The 14,629-nt window shown below is 41.8% G+C and overlaps 1 protein-coding gene and 1 long non-coding RNA gene across 2 annotated transcripts in view; one reads left to right on the top strand and one right to left on the bottom strand.

The window, feature by feature from the left end:
* The window catches only part of clybl (citrate lyase beta like), a 60,880-nt gene extending 57,151 nt beyond the window's left edge, over positions 1–3,729 (top strand). The window contains exons 7-8 of the mRNA XM_034884532.1: positions 20–144; positions 1,607–3,729. Coding sequence (XP_034740423.1) covers positions 20–144; positions 1,607–1,702 — 221 coding nt within the window. The 3' untranslated portion in view covers positions 1,703–3,729. The remainder of the gene's footprint in view (positions 1–19; positions 145–1,606) is intronic.
* Positions 3,730–5,953: 2,224 nt separating this feature from the next.
* LOC117952344 lies at positions 5,954–6,466 on the bottom strand. Its single transcript, XR_004658391.1, has 2 exons — positions 6,321–6,466; positions 5,954–6,134 (listed from the first exon to the last, which is right to left on the bottom strand). It is a non-coding gene; the product is annotated as an uncharacterized LOC117952344 (long non-coding RNA).
* Between the last annotated feature and the right edge of the window lie 8,163 nt (positions 6,467–14,629).

Genomic DNA, 14,629 nt, shown 5'->3' with positions numbered 1-14,629 from the left:
CGCGCGCGCGCGCGCGTAGGTAAGCAGGTTATCCACCCAGGGCAGATCCAGGCTGTGCAGGAAGAGTTCTCCCCCAGTCAAGAGAGGGTCCAGTGGGCCAAAGAGCTCATTGTTGCTTTTGAACACCATCAAAAGGAGGGAAAGGTAACGTTAACATCCTCTGCCAAAAGTAAAGTCACAGTGTGGCAGTTTTTACAGTAAAAATACTCTTTCATGTTAAAGGGATTTGGTCTACAAATGGTAACCTTTAAATAAATGGCTCATTGCTGAGACAATTCAGGAATGTAACCTGAAAGTGTGTACTTAAAAGGAGTATATCAATTTGTTAAATGTATGTATAATTAACATGCAAAATTAACAGATAATTCAAAAAGCACGCTGCACTCTCTTTCTGTAGTTTGTTCGCATTTGTTATGGTTGTTCACTAAATACTCCAGTAATTTGCTTAGGCTTCAAACTCATTTTAAATGTCACTTTTAGTTCTTAAACAGATAATTGCATTTTCCAAAATCAGTTAAAAGATACTCTAACTTCACGAAACACTTCTAAAAATCCTTTAAAACATTAAGAAGAGGGGATAAATGAGGGGAATACTTCTATGCAAAACCTTCTGAAATGTATATCTCCAACATGTCACAATATCTGTGACTGTGCTGAGATGACAGGAGTCTTTCTCTTCTCTGAGACTCTGACTGATCCTTTTGTGTAGCCTCTCACACACCTCTGTAGTTCCAGCGAATACTGTACACCCCTTGGTGACTCTCAGAGACTATAGGAGATGGGGTGGGGGGGGTTGGGGCTGGGGCCAATTAAGTGTACAATATTATTGTTCCTAATTTAGTGCATGGTTGGATCCTGTGTGTTGAGCTCTGTGGGCTATCTGCTGAGGTAATACACAATCTGCCCACACCTCTCTCCCTGCCAGGGCAGCTCGTACTAAGCATCGCCCGAGGGATTCATATCCTCTCTCTCTCTATCTCTGTCTCTCTCTCTCTCTCTCTCTCTCTCTTTCTCTTTCTCTCTCTCTCTCTCTCTATCTCAGTCTCTCTATCTCAGTCTCTCTCTCTATCTCTGTCTCTCTCTCTATCTCTGTCTCTTTCTCTCTCTGTCTCTCTCTCTGTCTCTCTCTCTGTCTCTCTCTCTATCTATCTATCTCTCTGTCTGTGTGTGTGTGTGTGTGTGTGTGTGTGTGGTCACACGACAAGTGCTTGTTTTTCATAATTCTCACCTCCAGCTATTAACTGCATTTCTCTGACTTGAGTTGATTTTTCATCTACCAAAATACACAAACACTATTCTCTGTGGTTTTTCATTTGTCTGACTATGCCTATTTTAGCTGCTTTCTACATTCTCTTCTGTTTGCTGTAATTGATGACTTTGTTTAGTATAAATTATTACAGATTGAAAACAGAATTAAAAGGTTGAAAAAAACTTTATGCTGCATATCCATACACTTAAAAAAAGTGGCATGTTATGTTTTTTTTTGTACAGTAATGTACATTCCTGCATCTCTAAACACCATCCATCTGAGAGAGTGCATTTCACTGCATACGTCTTGTCTAATGTTTCTCTTTCTGCTCTTGCCTCTTATTGTAAACCGGTTCAGGGTGCGTTCAACTTCCGCGGCAGCATGATTGACATGCCCTCGGTGAAGCAGGCACAGAACATCCTAATGCTCTCCGCCGTGGTGCCAGAGAAATAACACGACCGGTGGGAAGAAACGGGAGGAACCGCAAATCTAAACCCTGACAGGAAAGAAGGAAATTGGAACTGTTTTAGGTTTCATGACAAAAATAGCACTTCAAATCCTCATGAACTATGTTGCCTGACATAAGTGGATGGTGGAAGTTGTATTTTTATTTTAAGTTTTTAACTGTTGAAATATTTTGATTAAATGACTTTGTTTGTGGTAGCATTTGCAGTAAAGATGTACTTTTGCTGCGATGGTCCAGTTTTGTTTAGGATGATTTTGTCTATAAAAGATCTGCTCATAGCGAGTAGCAGCCGCAGATATCTGCCTCTCAACAGAGGGTTGACGACTGCTGCTTGGTGCGGCCACTTTCTTGGCACACACTGCGGTGTGTGCGCCATCATGTCGTTCTCCAGTGTTTGCGCCCATGCCTCCCATCTCTCCTAGGTCATGATGAATGCTCTCCCATCTTCACGGTCCAGGCAGCTGGGCGAAAGGGTAAACAAACACAACAAGCCACTGTTGTGGATCTATTCATTAGGCCCCAGTCTTCCAGTCAGGCCTCAGCCCCCTGCCCAGGGCCTGACTCACAAACATCAAAGTCGTTCTTGCTTTAAAAAAAAACAGAACACAGATGGAAGTGTGTAAACTTGCGATTTAGCTTTTTTTGTGTCGATCTCCGTAGTAAAGACATGCAGCTCGCCCTGTGGCAGCCGTGAGCCTGTGGTCTTGATGGAGAAGGCGTTTGGTGTCAGACACACCGTGACACAACACTGCATACATACATGCACATGCTGCGGCAGTATTCTTCACCTGATCTCTCATTTAACACAAAGAGTCAAACTTGCATGTTCAGCTATATTGTTTCCAGATTAGATTCACCAGGGTTTTTGGTGGTTTTTTGAACAGCATCTTCAAAAAAAACCAAAAAAAAAACCACTTCCTCACTTTGATAAAAATGAACTCTTGAACAAGTTCAGTAAAGTCGTTTGTCATGCTGTCAGAAATAAAAGTACAATGGGGCTCTGTGGAGCGCTTGTGAACGTCTGACTTCCAGAGACAGTGAAGTGGGTGTGATCTTCGAGTGAAACAGATTAGTGGCCATGTTGCTCCAGCAGACCAGGACCGAGGCTTTGTCTCTCTGACTGTGGATGGGAGGATAATTGGGGGGGTGTTGAATGGTTAATAGTGCCATTGGTGACCATGGTAATGAAAGGCACCATACCTCCCCTACCCCACCTCATCCACTCATATCTCTCTCTCTCTCTCTCTCTCTCTCTCTCTCTCTCTCTCTCTCTCTCTCTCTCTCTCTCTCTCTCTCTCTCTCTCTCTCTCTCTCTCTCTCTCTCTCTCTCTCTCTCTCGTACTGTATGATCTATTATGTCTGGGGCATGATTGTGGTCTGTGCCAGGCCAGGCCAGACAAAAAAGATTGAAGCCACTCCTGCGCCAAGCCACAGACCCCAACAGTAAGCTGTCTCTTTGGCATTTGGCCACATATTACCCTCACCTCTGCTTCACTTTTTCTGTCAGAAATTCACACTCAGCTTGCTTGTTTGTTTGAACACAATCTACCATTATACCCTGGGATTGGTGGACAAAACCAATATTATGTATTCATTTCTTTAAAGAATAGAGAAACATTGTTTGGTTGGAGCCATTTTGCGAGGCTTTGCAAATCTTTAAAAATAGATGTCGGACAAGCTGCATCTCCAACTTGATACTTGGTGCAATATATAAAAGAAGTGTTTCTTTGACTTGTCACTTACAGAATTTGTAGATTGAGTAGCCTGTAGAACTACTTATTGCTTCAATAATATTGTATCTTATTTGGGGGTTATGTCATGGTGTATGTCATGAACGGGTTGTGCAGGGGATTTTGATCAAACTTTGAAACACTTTACCGTTGATTTTTTAAACGTTCATTAATTTGTCATTTGTTGTAGCTAAATTGTGTTCTAATCCCATCTGAAATGATGTGCAGTCAAAATTCTCGAAACAAATGTACTAATAAAGAGCTGTTTGACAGCTTGATTTAAAGGGTGATGCTAATTATTATCAATAAATGTTCAAATTAAAGAAGTTTATCAATGTATAATTGGGTGTTTTCTTCAGATTAAATTAAAACATTTACAGCTTTAAGATGGTATTTTGAAATTTTTGAAAGTTTTGTCCACTCAAATGTTGAATGAAACAGCTTTGACTGGCCTTGTTGAGCCAGTAGGACAGCATGATAGGTTGCAGAAAGTCATTAGACACATGTGCAGCATTTGGAGTTGAACTGACGTCAGTGACTTCAGTGGCGAAGGAGGCCAGTGTGATGGGACAACTTGGCGTTTCCGCTCTGCTCTGCACCAACAGGTGTCCCCAAAGACAGGAAGGAGCATCTCTAAGCAGAGGAAGCAGCGCAGGGCATCATGCAGAGATGGGGGAAAAGGGCACCTCTTCTTTGGATGATCAGGAAATAATTCGGACTGTTTATATTCTGACAAAACAGAATCATCATGCTCTTATGTGATATCTCCACTCACACTTTCTCAGCCCTCCCCCACTCTGATTGAAGGCAAAACCAACGATGTCCTTATGGTCTTTATAGAGCTCATTTTGCTCAGCTTTCATTGGACCTTGACCACTTTGGAGTTCAATAACATTTTGGAATGAAAAAGCAACAACAACAACAAAAAAGATTCCAGTGACATCACTGTAGATGCATCCCCGTCTGCGTCCGCTGTGTAATGCTACATGACATTTCTATTATGTGTGGAACTGATATAATCTTCACAGTCCGCTCGGCAGTTTTATTTAAATACATCTCTCTGGTATTCCCTGAGAGAGTAAATTACAATTAACACGATTATAACCTCACAAAAATGGTGACGGGAATCAATTAGGCTGCGAGCAGTGTTTCATAGCCCGGTAATGTGTTGGTCGAGATTGCTTTCATAAATTATGAGGGACATCGCAGGCGGAGAAAATGCATGTATGCAAAACACTGTCAGAGGAAAATTAAAACGAAATGTTTTACATATTTTTCCATTAATCTAAATGGGACCCGTGTGGCAAATATGGTTTTATTCTAATTCCCCGCCCGGGGATGCCCAAATAATGACTTGATGTTTTAATAGACTTCTAATGACAATATATGACAACGTAATTGCAGTAAAAGATTATTCCCAAGCAATAAAATATCTCGTTATTGTAGCTTCAGCACAGTTTGAGAAGTGTGAACCTATTAGCAAAAATGTCTCGAAATGTAACGAGTGCAGAGCTGATCAACATAAAAAAATTTAGTTTGAGCTAATTAACTCTATTTCGATATTTAATTTACATTGTGACAGAGCGATTACAGCCACTTCATAATTTTCAGGATATCCCAGCCCTGAGGCTGACGACAAAACGTTGTTTCTAATATTCAATTATTGCTTTCAATAATAATAATAATAATAATAATAATAAAACGGATTTAAAACAGAAAAGAAATAAGTTCGTTTACTTTTTTTTGGGAGAGGCATTCTCTGTTTGTAGAATTTCAAATAATGCAGCTGCATGGATCTGATTGCACCCTTGGAATTTAAGACAAATGATAGAATAAAAGTGGAAATAAAAGGCGGAATAAATGAAAAGCACAATCTGGTAATACCACCGTAAAACCTTTACTTATGTTGATCTCGTTTTGGTCATTTTCAATGACATAATGCAAGGTTTTCAGGGTTTTCATTCAGGATTATCTGCTACTTTTTTCTGAAGAATATTTGTTCGATATTTTCCTCAAAATCAGTACAAAAAGCAGTCCCTCTCTTTTATTTCCCCACTGAAGACAGGCGCATGTCCAGACTCCTTTTTTTTCTTTTTACCGGTGCGTTTGCGTGATATGAAATGCACAGTTCTGCCTGAGTGGTCTGGCACATGTGGACCATTACTAACTTCATTTGAGCAGACCTTTTGTCAAAGTGTCCCCGTCAGCCAGGCATTCCGAGGGGACAGGCCGCCTGACAGGAATCCGGATCACAGATGCATAACTTTTTATCCCCACCTTGTATTTGAAACCTACATCTTTTTTTTTGATGCAGTAGCCTACAAACACACCCACAATAGGCCTCATGTAAAGATAAATAGTATGTTTCTAAAAAAATTACATTTGAACTATAGGCTAAAATTGATTTCAGGCTATTCGTGGGATTTTATTGGCCACTGTAGGTCAAACTTAGTCAATAATTAACACATTAGACAGGTATAAATAGCATGGCGCTGGATAGCTGCAGCCCACCTGCAATAGGTCTATCATAAAGGTGACGGGCGGGGAGGCTTCTAGTTGCGTAATTTAAGCCACCACGCAGGCCTCACTGTTTCAAGGCTTCTTCGTGCTTCTTGCGGAGTTTAGTTCTTAGAGGTCCGTGTTAAAGTCCAGGCTGCCCGGGGAGTGTTACCTGGTCGGTTAATATTATCTGGACTTGGTGAAGAAAAGTAATGGAACCGTAATTAAATCGGCTTCATGGCAACGTCTTACCCTCAGACGTGATGTCTCCTGTATGCAAATTAGATGTTGTCCCACAAAAAAAGTAGTTAAATTCTAGTCTGATTTGCTTTTTTAAATGTAGGTAAAAAAAAAAAAAATAGTAAGGTGACTTTACCTTCCTCCTCAGCCCTCCTCCTGGCCTGACTCCCCCCAGACTCCCTTCTCCTTAACGGGGCTCAGATCAAAGGCTGCGCGGCCCCGGCGGAGACCACTAAAACCCGCCCGCGCTTTGTCTGCTGTTGCCAGGAGTGAGGAAGGGTGTCGGGGAAGGGGGGAGTGGGGAGTGGAGGGGCTGGCATGGAAATGAGACTCGTTACAGAGCCACAAAAAGTCCCTGCAACTTTTTCGTTTTGCACCTCAAAAGTCCAGACGTCGTCATATCTCAACTCTCCCAAGTTCCCTTAAGTGTCCGACTTAAACTTCACTGCGAGTTTCTTATTTCCCACTTTTTACCACGTGGGTGACAGCAGCATTTCTGCATGTTAATGTTAGAGTACAAACAAAGACCTGTCATATATGTCAGAATGTAATTATTTCTGATTCACAGCTTAAATCAAAGGGGATGGATGATGTGTTTTGGGCGTTAAACACGCAATTATGTCGCAATGAACGTACTTCAATTAAATGCAGTCATTACATTATTATTATACACCTACATACACTTGCTAGTGAGTCTTGTTTGTTTTGTTTTTCTTTGTTGTCCCGGAACGCACCAGACAAGAGGGACCAATAGAAAGTTTACGCGACCGACACAGACAGTTTAAGGGAAAAAACAAAGTTACAGCACCTCATAAAATGAACGTGTCTGCGGAGGTCTGAGGCCATACAGACATGAACGGAGATCAGGTCTCACACCTGCCTCGAGCACATACTTAGGCAGTAAAATGTTAAGCCAGTGCCAAATGAGCGATGGGTTCCCTATTTTTCTCCTATTGAAACATTCTTGGGAACAACTTCTCCTATTGGCAGATTCGACTGGCAAACATTGTAACTTTTCCTGTAAATATCCGGTGCACGAGTACGCACAGATGCACGTCTGATCCAGAACTGCTCTCCTTGTTCTACAGTGTTCACCTGGACGGTGTCAATATCTGAGCATCTTCCATGAACGTTTCACTTTGGCTGTATCGAACATCCCATTTTTTGTAGATTCACAGATAGACAAAATGATGCAAAACACCATTATTTTGTTGGGGCATTCAAATCTTTTGATGCAGGCTTTAGAGTTTGAAGTTCACAACCAAATTATAAAATGTAAACTGCGCCTCTACAAGGTATTTGTGCCTCGTTAGAAGAATTGCCAACTGTCTTTTGCAAATTCAAAGGTTGATCAAATAGATTTCCATATCTCTGCACAATCGAAAACCAAGCTTTTGATTTGTACCGCCCCCCCCCCCCCCCCCCCCCCCCCCCCCCCCCCCCCCCCATCACTCTCTCTCTCTCTCCATCTCTGTCTCTGTGTGGCATTGAGCAGGTGGAGGCCGCGCACCTGCACACACAGCTGCGTGCACCTTGTTATTGCTGCCGCTGCGTGACGCACAGATGAGCGCAGCACACAGCCAACAACACAATCCCAACAATACAAACCTCTCCGGTGCCACAGCTCTCAGCCTCAGCGTGGTCCACTTTCTTTTTGTGGAGGGACAACAAGACAGGCACTATTTATATGAAGGGTTTGGGGTAATTATCAGAAAATTTCTATCTAAACAAAATCGCAAACAACATAGGCCTACGGTGTATGTATATTTATTTATTTTTACTTTTTTTCATCCATTAGGCCTAAATATGATCCAAGCGGGACGAGGATGTATGTGTCCCAGCCGTCTCGCATGTTTGTCATGCTCCGGACTTCCACATGACACCATCTAATCCAATTAAACACGATAACCCCGGACTCACGTATTATTCTCTTCTTTTTCTCTCAAGTTGCTGACAAGCACTCTTGGTTTTGTGTGTGTGTGTGTGTGAGAGAGAGAGAGAGAGAGTCAAGAGCCCTCTCTTAATCCAAGGCACGACGAGGAGTGATTGAAAAGTGAAAGAAACCCCTCATTGGTCCTTGAGCTGGATGGTGTTTTCTTTGTGCAGTACTCTGGCTTTTTGTTTAGTACGGCCATCATGCTTAGCAGTCCTTTCTTTCAGGTCTTTAAAGGGAAATCCCGTCCGCTGAGCTGGTGACAGTTATTAGTTTGTATCAGAGAAGACTGTACTTTATGGTAACAAGAAATCATCCCAAGTGTATTCATTATCTTTAAATAGTGAAGAACGTGTCGTAATCCAACCCGCCTGCTAATTGGGATTTAAGAAGCAATTACACTCAGTTTTGTTCAATTACAGTGAGCCTAATTAATCGTTGGTTTCAATGGTTTAGCCAGATTATAAAATTAATAATAACATATCTTTCAATCCTGGCTTTAACCCCCCCCCCCCCCCCCCCCCCCCCCCCCCCCCCCCCCCCTCCAACACTCTCTCGCATAGAAACAAACATCAGTTCAGTGCAACATCTGAATGAAATGACAGTTATGGTAAACAATATTTCGAGTTAAAATTTCCATTGCAGATCACAAAACAACATAATAAGCAAAGCCCTTAAAAGGCAAGAAATTAAATAAATTTCAACAGTCATGTAAAGTTGTATTCTGTTCTTTTTGAAATGTCATAAATTTGTAATAAGAAAAAAGTTTCTGAGGTAAAAGGCGACATGGTTCCATAAAGCCTATGGAACATATTGTAGGTGTTGCAAAATGACAGGTAATTGACATTAATCCGCTCTCTCTGAGACTCAGGGGGGGTCTAAAGCAAATGGGGATACGGTTAATGAAGCACCACTTGCCCTTTGAATCTCGGTCACAGTGTGCAGCGGGGAAGTTTTGTGAAACTTCATTCGTTTAACATACTTTACGGCCATGCATCATACAATATGACAAAGAGACGTACAGTTTAGCAATGACTGCAAATGTTCGATTGTTGGAGCGTTACAGTTCCAAAGGAACCAGCTCAGAAGAGGATTGGCTCAGGAACTAACTTTTTAAGTGATGACTTAGTTTACTGCTCTGTTTTTATGACATCCCATCGGCGTTATAAAAATTGATGCTTGCCTAAGTGTCTCTAGTAATGCGCCATTACCTATACCCTTTCAGCGTTCCTGCAACCACAAGGTTGTTATTATGCTTATTATAATTCATATTGGGAGTCCTCTCTATAGGAGCTGTGACAGACAGACAGAGGCCAGGTGGGAGAGGTAGACTTTGAGCGTAAGAAGTCGCACCTCTCCTCTCCATGCGCACGCCGCTCGACGCTTCATGGGCCTGCGTAATGAGGGCACCTATGGGGCCCTCCTGGATGGAGAGGTGTCCTAACCTCGCCACGGCCGGTCAGAATTGAAGCACCGACACCTGCGCTGACACCCCCCCCCCCCCCCCCCCCCCCCCCCCCCTCCTCCTGGTTCCCCCCGGGCAGCGCCTGTCACAGCCCCCATCACTGAGAGTTCATACTCCGCGCACAACTTTTGACAATGATAATGATGTGCATGGTGATGCTGAAAATCTAAGGAGGGGCCGTAGTAGGGAAATAAGCACTCTCCGTGTTTGTACAGGGGAGGGGCCCTTGCAATTCTCCTCAGGACCACTTCACTTCTGAACTAATGAATGCATCTGCTGGCTGGTCTTCTCACAATCTGGAGAGCAATTATGTTCAAATGTCTGCAAATGAAATGTAAAATAATTAAATAAACTAATTATAATAATCTATTAAAACTAAGAAAATGAGTTTATGTCCACACTGGGCATTCATAATTATGTGTTAAATGCGCCTTAAGAGTTGCATCTTGTGTTCTGAGATTTTGGGCAAACTATCAGTCATGTTAATAAAATATCGTCATCTCTCAAGGTTTAGTGTCACTAAGATGGATAAGCTTTGATAGTTTGTGAAATATACTGTCATTTACCATGGCAAGTGTCTAGGAAGGGCCAAAAGGTGCCCATCCCCAATGGAGCTGGCCTAATTATACAATTAGTCTTGTGATTGGGACAGTCCAGAGCTAAGTGTCCTGTGGGACAACCAGACACATTATGGCTGTCATCAGTATCTTCACAGCAAGCAAAAGAGCTCAGCTTTATAAGTGCGCTGCTTAAGGCCTTAGATGAGGTGGAGGGTTCTGATGTTTTTGGTTCAACATGTTTCACATTCCTGTGTCTTAAGATAGAATTTCTTGAACACCAGTAAGGGCTAAACATCTTTACTGCAGTATACAAAGCAGGCAAGGGACGGGAAAATGGATGGAGAGCTGTTTCCTGGACACCATTAATAGCATAGGTCATCTTGGTATCCAATCATTTATGTCTTAAGCCTCATCTGGGGCCTCAGCGGACCAACATTTCATCTCTTTGAAGCCACCGGTCAGATGGAGACCCCCATTTCTCAATCTCATTGCCCATCCAGCCATATATCCTTTCTGGCTTATCCCCGGTCAGTTGAAAACATCAAGCCACCACAATTTCTTTTGCCCATCCAGAGCCATATCTTTCTTTTCCAAACCCAAGGCTGTTATAGAGAATGGGTGTGAGGCTTGTGATGTTTGGCATCCACACAGACACCTCCATGAAGTCAGAGGGAGGTCCAGGCTCTGCATGGCTGAGGAGGCAGTGGTGCCTCCACATTGGATCCTTTACTGCTTGTGCACTGGCTTATCACATTGGATTAGAGCTCCTACAGTGAGACTAGAAGCTGAGGATGAATGGTAACCAACTTCACCAGTTTGCTCATGATGAACACAACTACGTGAAGATGTCCCTACGCAGAGCAGGAGTCAAACCCTTATCTGCTGTTGGCACAGATGACCGTTTGTCTTTTTTTTATTAGCTAGACTGATTCTTGTCTGCTCGTGTTCCCTTTCTCCTTACCTGGACATAAACCTCTCCCTTTTCTTCTATCTCCTTTCCAAGGATGCACCCTCTCCCCAGCTGTGATTCCCCCACTCTAAATGCTGACCTTTTCTGCAATAAAACCAGATGCATTCAGGGCCCGCCATCTGACGTTGCAGTAGTGATAGTTCTGCACAAATCTAGTATTGATACCGATCTTCGCCCCTTAATGGAAAAGTAATGGTAAGAAAGAAGAACCAAAGGAATGGGGGTGGATTCAAATTGTGGACTGGCACTGTGCTTTTAAAATCATTTTTGATCAATCATAGATAGGTTTTTGAGATATGTTAGGTTGGAATTAAAGGGAGATGCATAGATTTGAATTTGATTAGTGTGATTTGCAGTGGTGAAAGTAATCCCTTACATATAAATAAATACGCCAATCTGGTATTTTTGTCAGTTTATAAGCATGTCGTCAATAACAAAATATGCAATACATACTATATTATGGAGTGCAATGCGGTGTTTTAGTTCATATCATGCACATTTATATTTGCCTCTATACTCTTAAAAAAAAAAAAAACCTTAACAATAAAAAATGCTTACTTTAAAATAATAAGCAACACTGAGTCAGAGTCATACTGACTGTTCTTCATGTGCCAGAGATGAAGCTGTTTCTTTTAGTTCAGTCTAAAGTACCTCGTAAGCAGTATCATCCCTAGGCACAAATCAAAATATCCTACACTAAAATGTCCATCTGCTTCTCTTTGATAGATATAGTTCAGCATTTCCCTCCACCCGTCAGCCTTGGTTTCCAAGTATTCTGAAACCTACATCCTGCATTTAGAGGCTTTTAGGAAAGCCCTGTCATTCAATAAGAGACTACTGGGGCAGCATGCTCATGCTTATCTGCACTTTAGTGTCTATTTTCTGGCCGGTGGACTGTACGAGGGCCAGGTAGCAGGGCCTGGCTCATGTGGTTGTCCGTGGACGACCTTGCTCTCCTCACCTACTGCCTTGGAGTGGCTCCCAGTCCTGGGATGGGGCTTTGGACCGGCACCAAGTCTCTACCCCCACAGATGTTACTGAGCCACCAGATATTAAGTCAGTTTCTGAGTGATGTATTATGCTCCTCTGAATAGCAGTGCGTGACTGTAAAGTACCCGTGCTACATGTGACAACAAAGAAAATCAGTAAAGTATCCCCATCCCAAAAAGATTCATTCAAAACGCTTTTCACTGTGGCTCTAAGTGTGGTGAACTGATTTGTCAACTCATTGGGACATTTTCTTTTTTCAGAAGGAACTGGTTCTACTTTAAATATTACAATTAAATATGTATGTCTTAATTTTGACTTAAATTCAGAAATATACTAAATAATTCAAGTTGCCTCAGTAAAATATTGTGTACATAATCTCACACAAAAATCCCATCATTTATTAGTGCTATTGCAAATATAAACATTTAAAAGGCCATTCTTATGGCCCCTGCTACTGCAATTTTCCAAATAATTTGTCCTTAATTTTCTTTCTGGTTAGCAAGGTATTTCCTGTTATGTTGAATTTATTTTCACCCTTTTAGGCCATTTAATTTCTTTTACATTTGAAACACAAATGAACTCATGAGACATATTCCAGTTATACTTTGACTTGAAACATTCTATTTTTTTTTATACTATAAGTGAAGGAAAAACTATGAACTTTGAAATTGGGTCTCACTAACAGAGGAACAATGCTCAGCTGTTGTGACCGTTGATGTCCAATGTCTCAGTGCCACTTTAGCTTGAGATGAAAGGTGAAAAACAACCCTGTCTGAGCAAGAATACAGTAATTTGCTTCACAACACACAGCGTTCTCTGCAGGTTATGGTCGTATTTAATTGTAGAAGTTACTAAGACATACAGTACTGGTAAAACGTTTTGGTTACAGATTTCTATACCACTCCATAATAGACAGAAGACCAGCTGATCTGGCTGATCTTTAATGCAACATCTACAATGCCCATTATCAGCAACCCTACATCCAATGTTCCAAAGGCACATTCTGTTTACTAATCTGATATCATTTAAAAAAACTAACTACAAAAAAAACATTGGAGAACCCTTTTACAATTATGTGAGCACATAATGTAATCTGAAAACTGCTGCCCTGGTTAATAAACAACAACAAAGCAGCTGATCTCAGCTGGGATTCTGTCTTTAATGGATTGCAATTTTAAATTTCTAAGTGACCCCAAACTTTTGTGTAGTGTGTGTTGCTCTATACACAGGCTCAACATACGACATGCAGTAAAAACACAAAAATCCTGATGTGCTCACTTGGTAATTTATTTAATGAAGTTCCTACAAACTAAAACCAAGTACAGGTCAGTTGAGTAACCCCCCCTGGCGCGTCAGATGTTTAACTCTCGCAGTCCTTTGGGAAAGACATCGGGGCTGATAGGTGAAACCAGAGCTGCTGAAGTTGTACTGGAGAGCAGCGACCTTCCCACTGCAGACGGCCGACAGTCGGAGTGTAAAACCGGACAAAGAATTTAGACTTTTTCCCAGCTCTCGCAATCCATAAATCAGGAGTGGACGAGTCCTTCCTCAAAAATAGGCTACAGAAGTATCGAGTCGCTCCTTGACATGCTGCCGAGTTGTCGCCTGCAGGCTAGATAGAGTGCATGTACTTTGAAAACCTTTGCTGAGTCTTCGCAGAGCAGAATAAAAGCAGAGGCTGCTCGCGTGCTTCTTGAAGAAAATAAAAGTCAGCTCCGAAGGCGGTCTCGAAGTTGAGTCTCGAGTTAACCGGGGAGAGGTGCAACAGCAACCGGACTGTCTGCGATGTTTTCTGAATTGATCATGAAACTTAAGACAGTGCTCCAGGTAGGGGAGCTTGGAAAAAGTTGGCAGAATGCCTGGATAGCAAATATGTGGCGGTTAAATGCGGATTTGATAGAAAGACGAGAATCTGAACAACGGAGACTTCACACTGTGAGAAAGTTTCCACTTGGGCAGGCGAACAGGTGTGTACTTCTGTGGCACAGACACACGTACACTCTAATAGAACTGATTGGACAATAAATGTACTTATGAAAAAAAAAAAACATTTCTGGTCATTACTTGACTAAACAGCAATTTAACAGTGCACAGTGTCACTAAATTAAAACACTCCAAGTCTTGGGGATTTCTGCAGTGGGAGAAGTGAAAAGCTGCAATAAAAGAAACCTGACCGGAATTTCTTAATTATCCACATTAGGCAACTATAAAAATGAAGGGGGATGTTATTGGCATGGCTTATTATTCAACACAGTGCTAATCTTATTGGACTTTAACTTTATTAAATGGGGACAAATATGTCAAACACACTCTACTCCCTCTCTCACTCTATACATACACGCTCTATTTCTTATTTCTAGGGGTCTTTACATTCTTGGGTCACCCACTTCTTATTATTCACTTTTCATATTTAGGAACAAGAGAAGTGTGATTTCACTTGATTTTATTTTTTTAACTGAACAAAAACCATCAAAGCTGTCACAAGGTGCTGCTGTTCTGCTATATTTGATTTCTGGGGGGGGGGGGG

Source organism: Etheostoma cragini, chromosome 11 (assembly GCF_013103735.1).
Source record: "Etheostoma cragini isolate CJK2018 chromosome 11, CSU_Ecrag_1.0, whole genome shotgun sequence".
NCBI lineage: Eukaryota > Metazoa > Chordata > Actinopteri > Perciformes > Percidae > Etheostoma > Etheostoma cragini.
The sequence above is the reverse complement of the archived record's forward strand: the minus strand, read 5'-3'. Positions and strand labels throughout refer to the sequence as shown.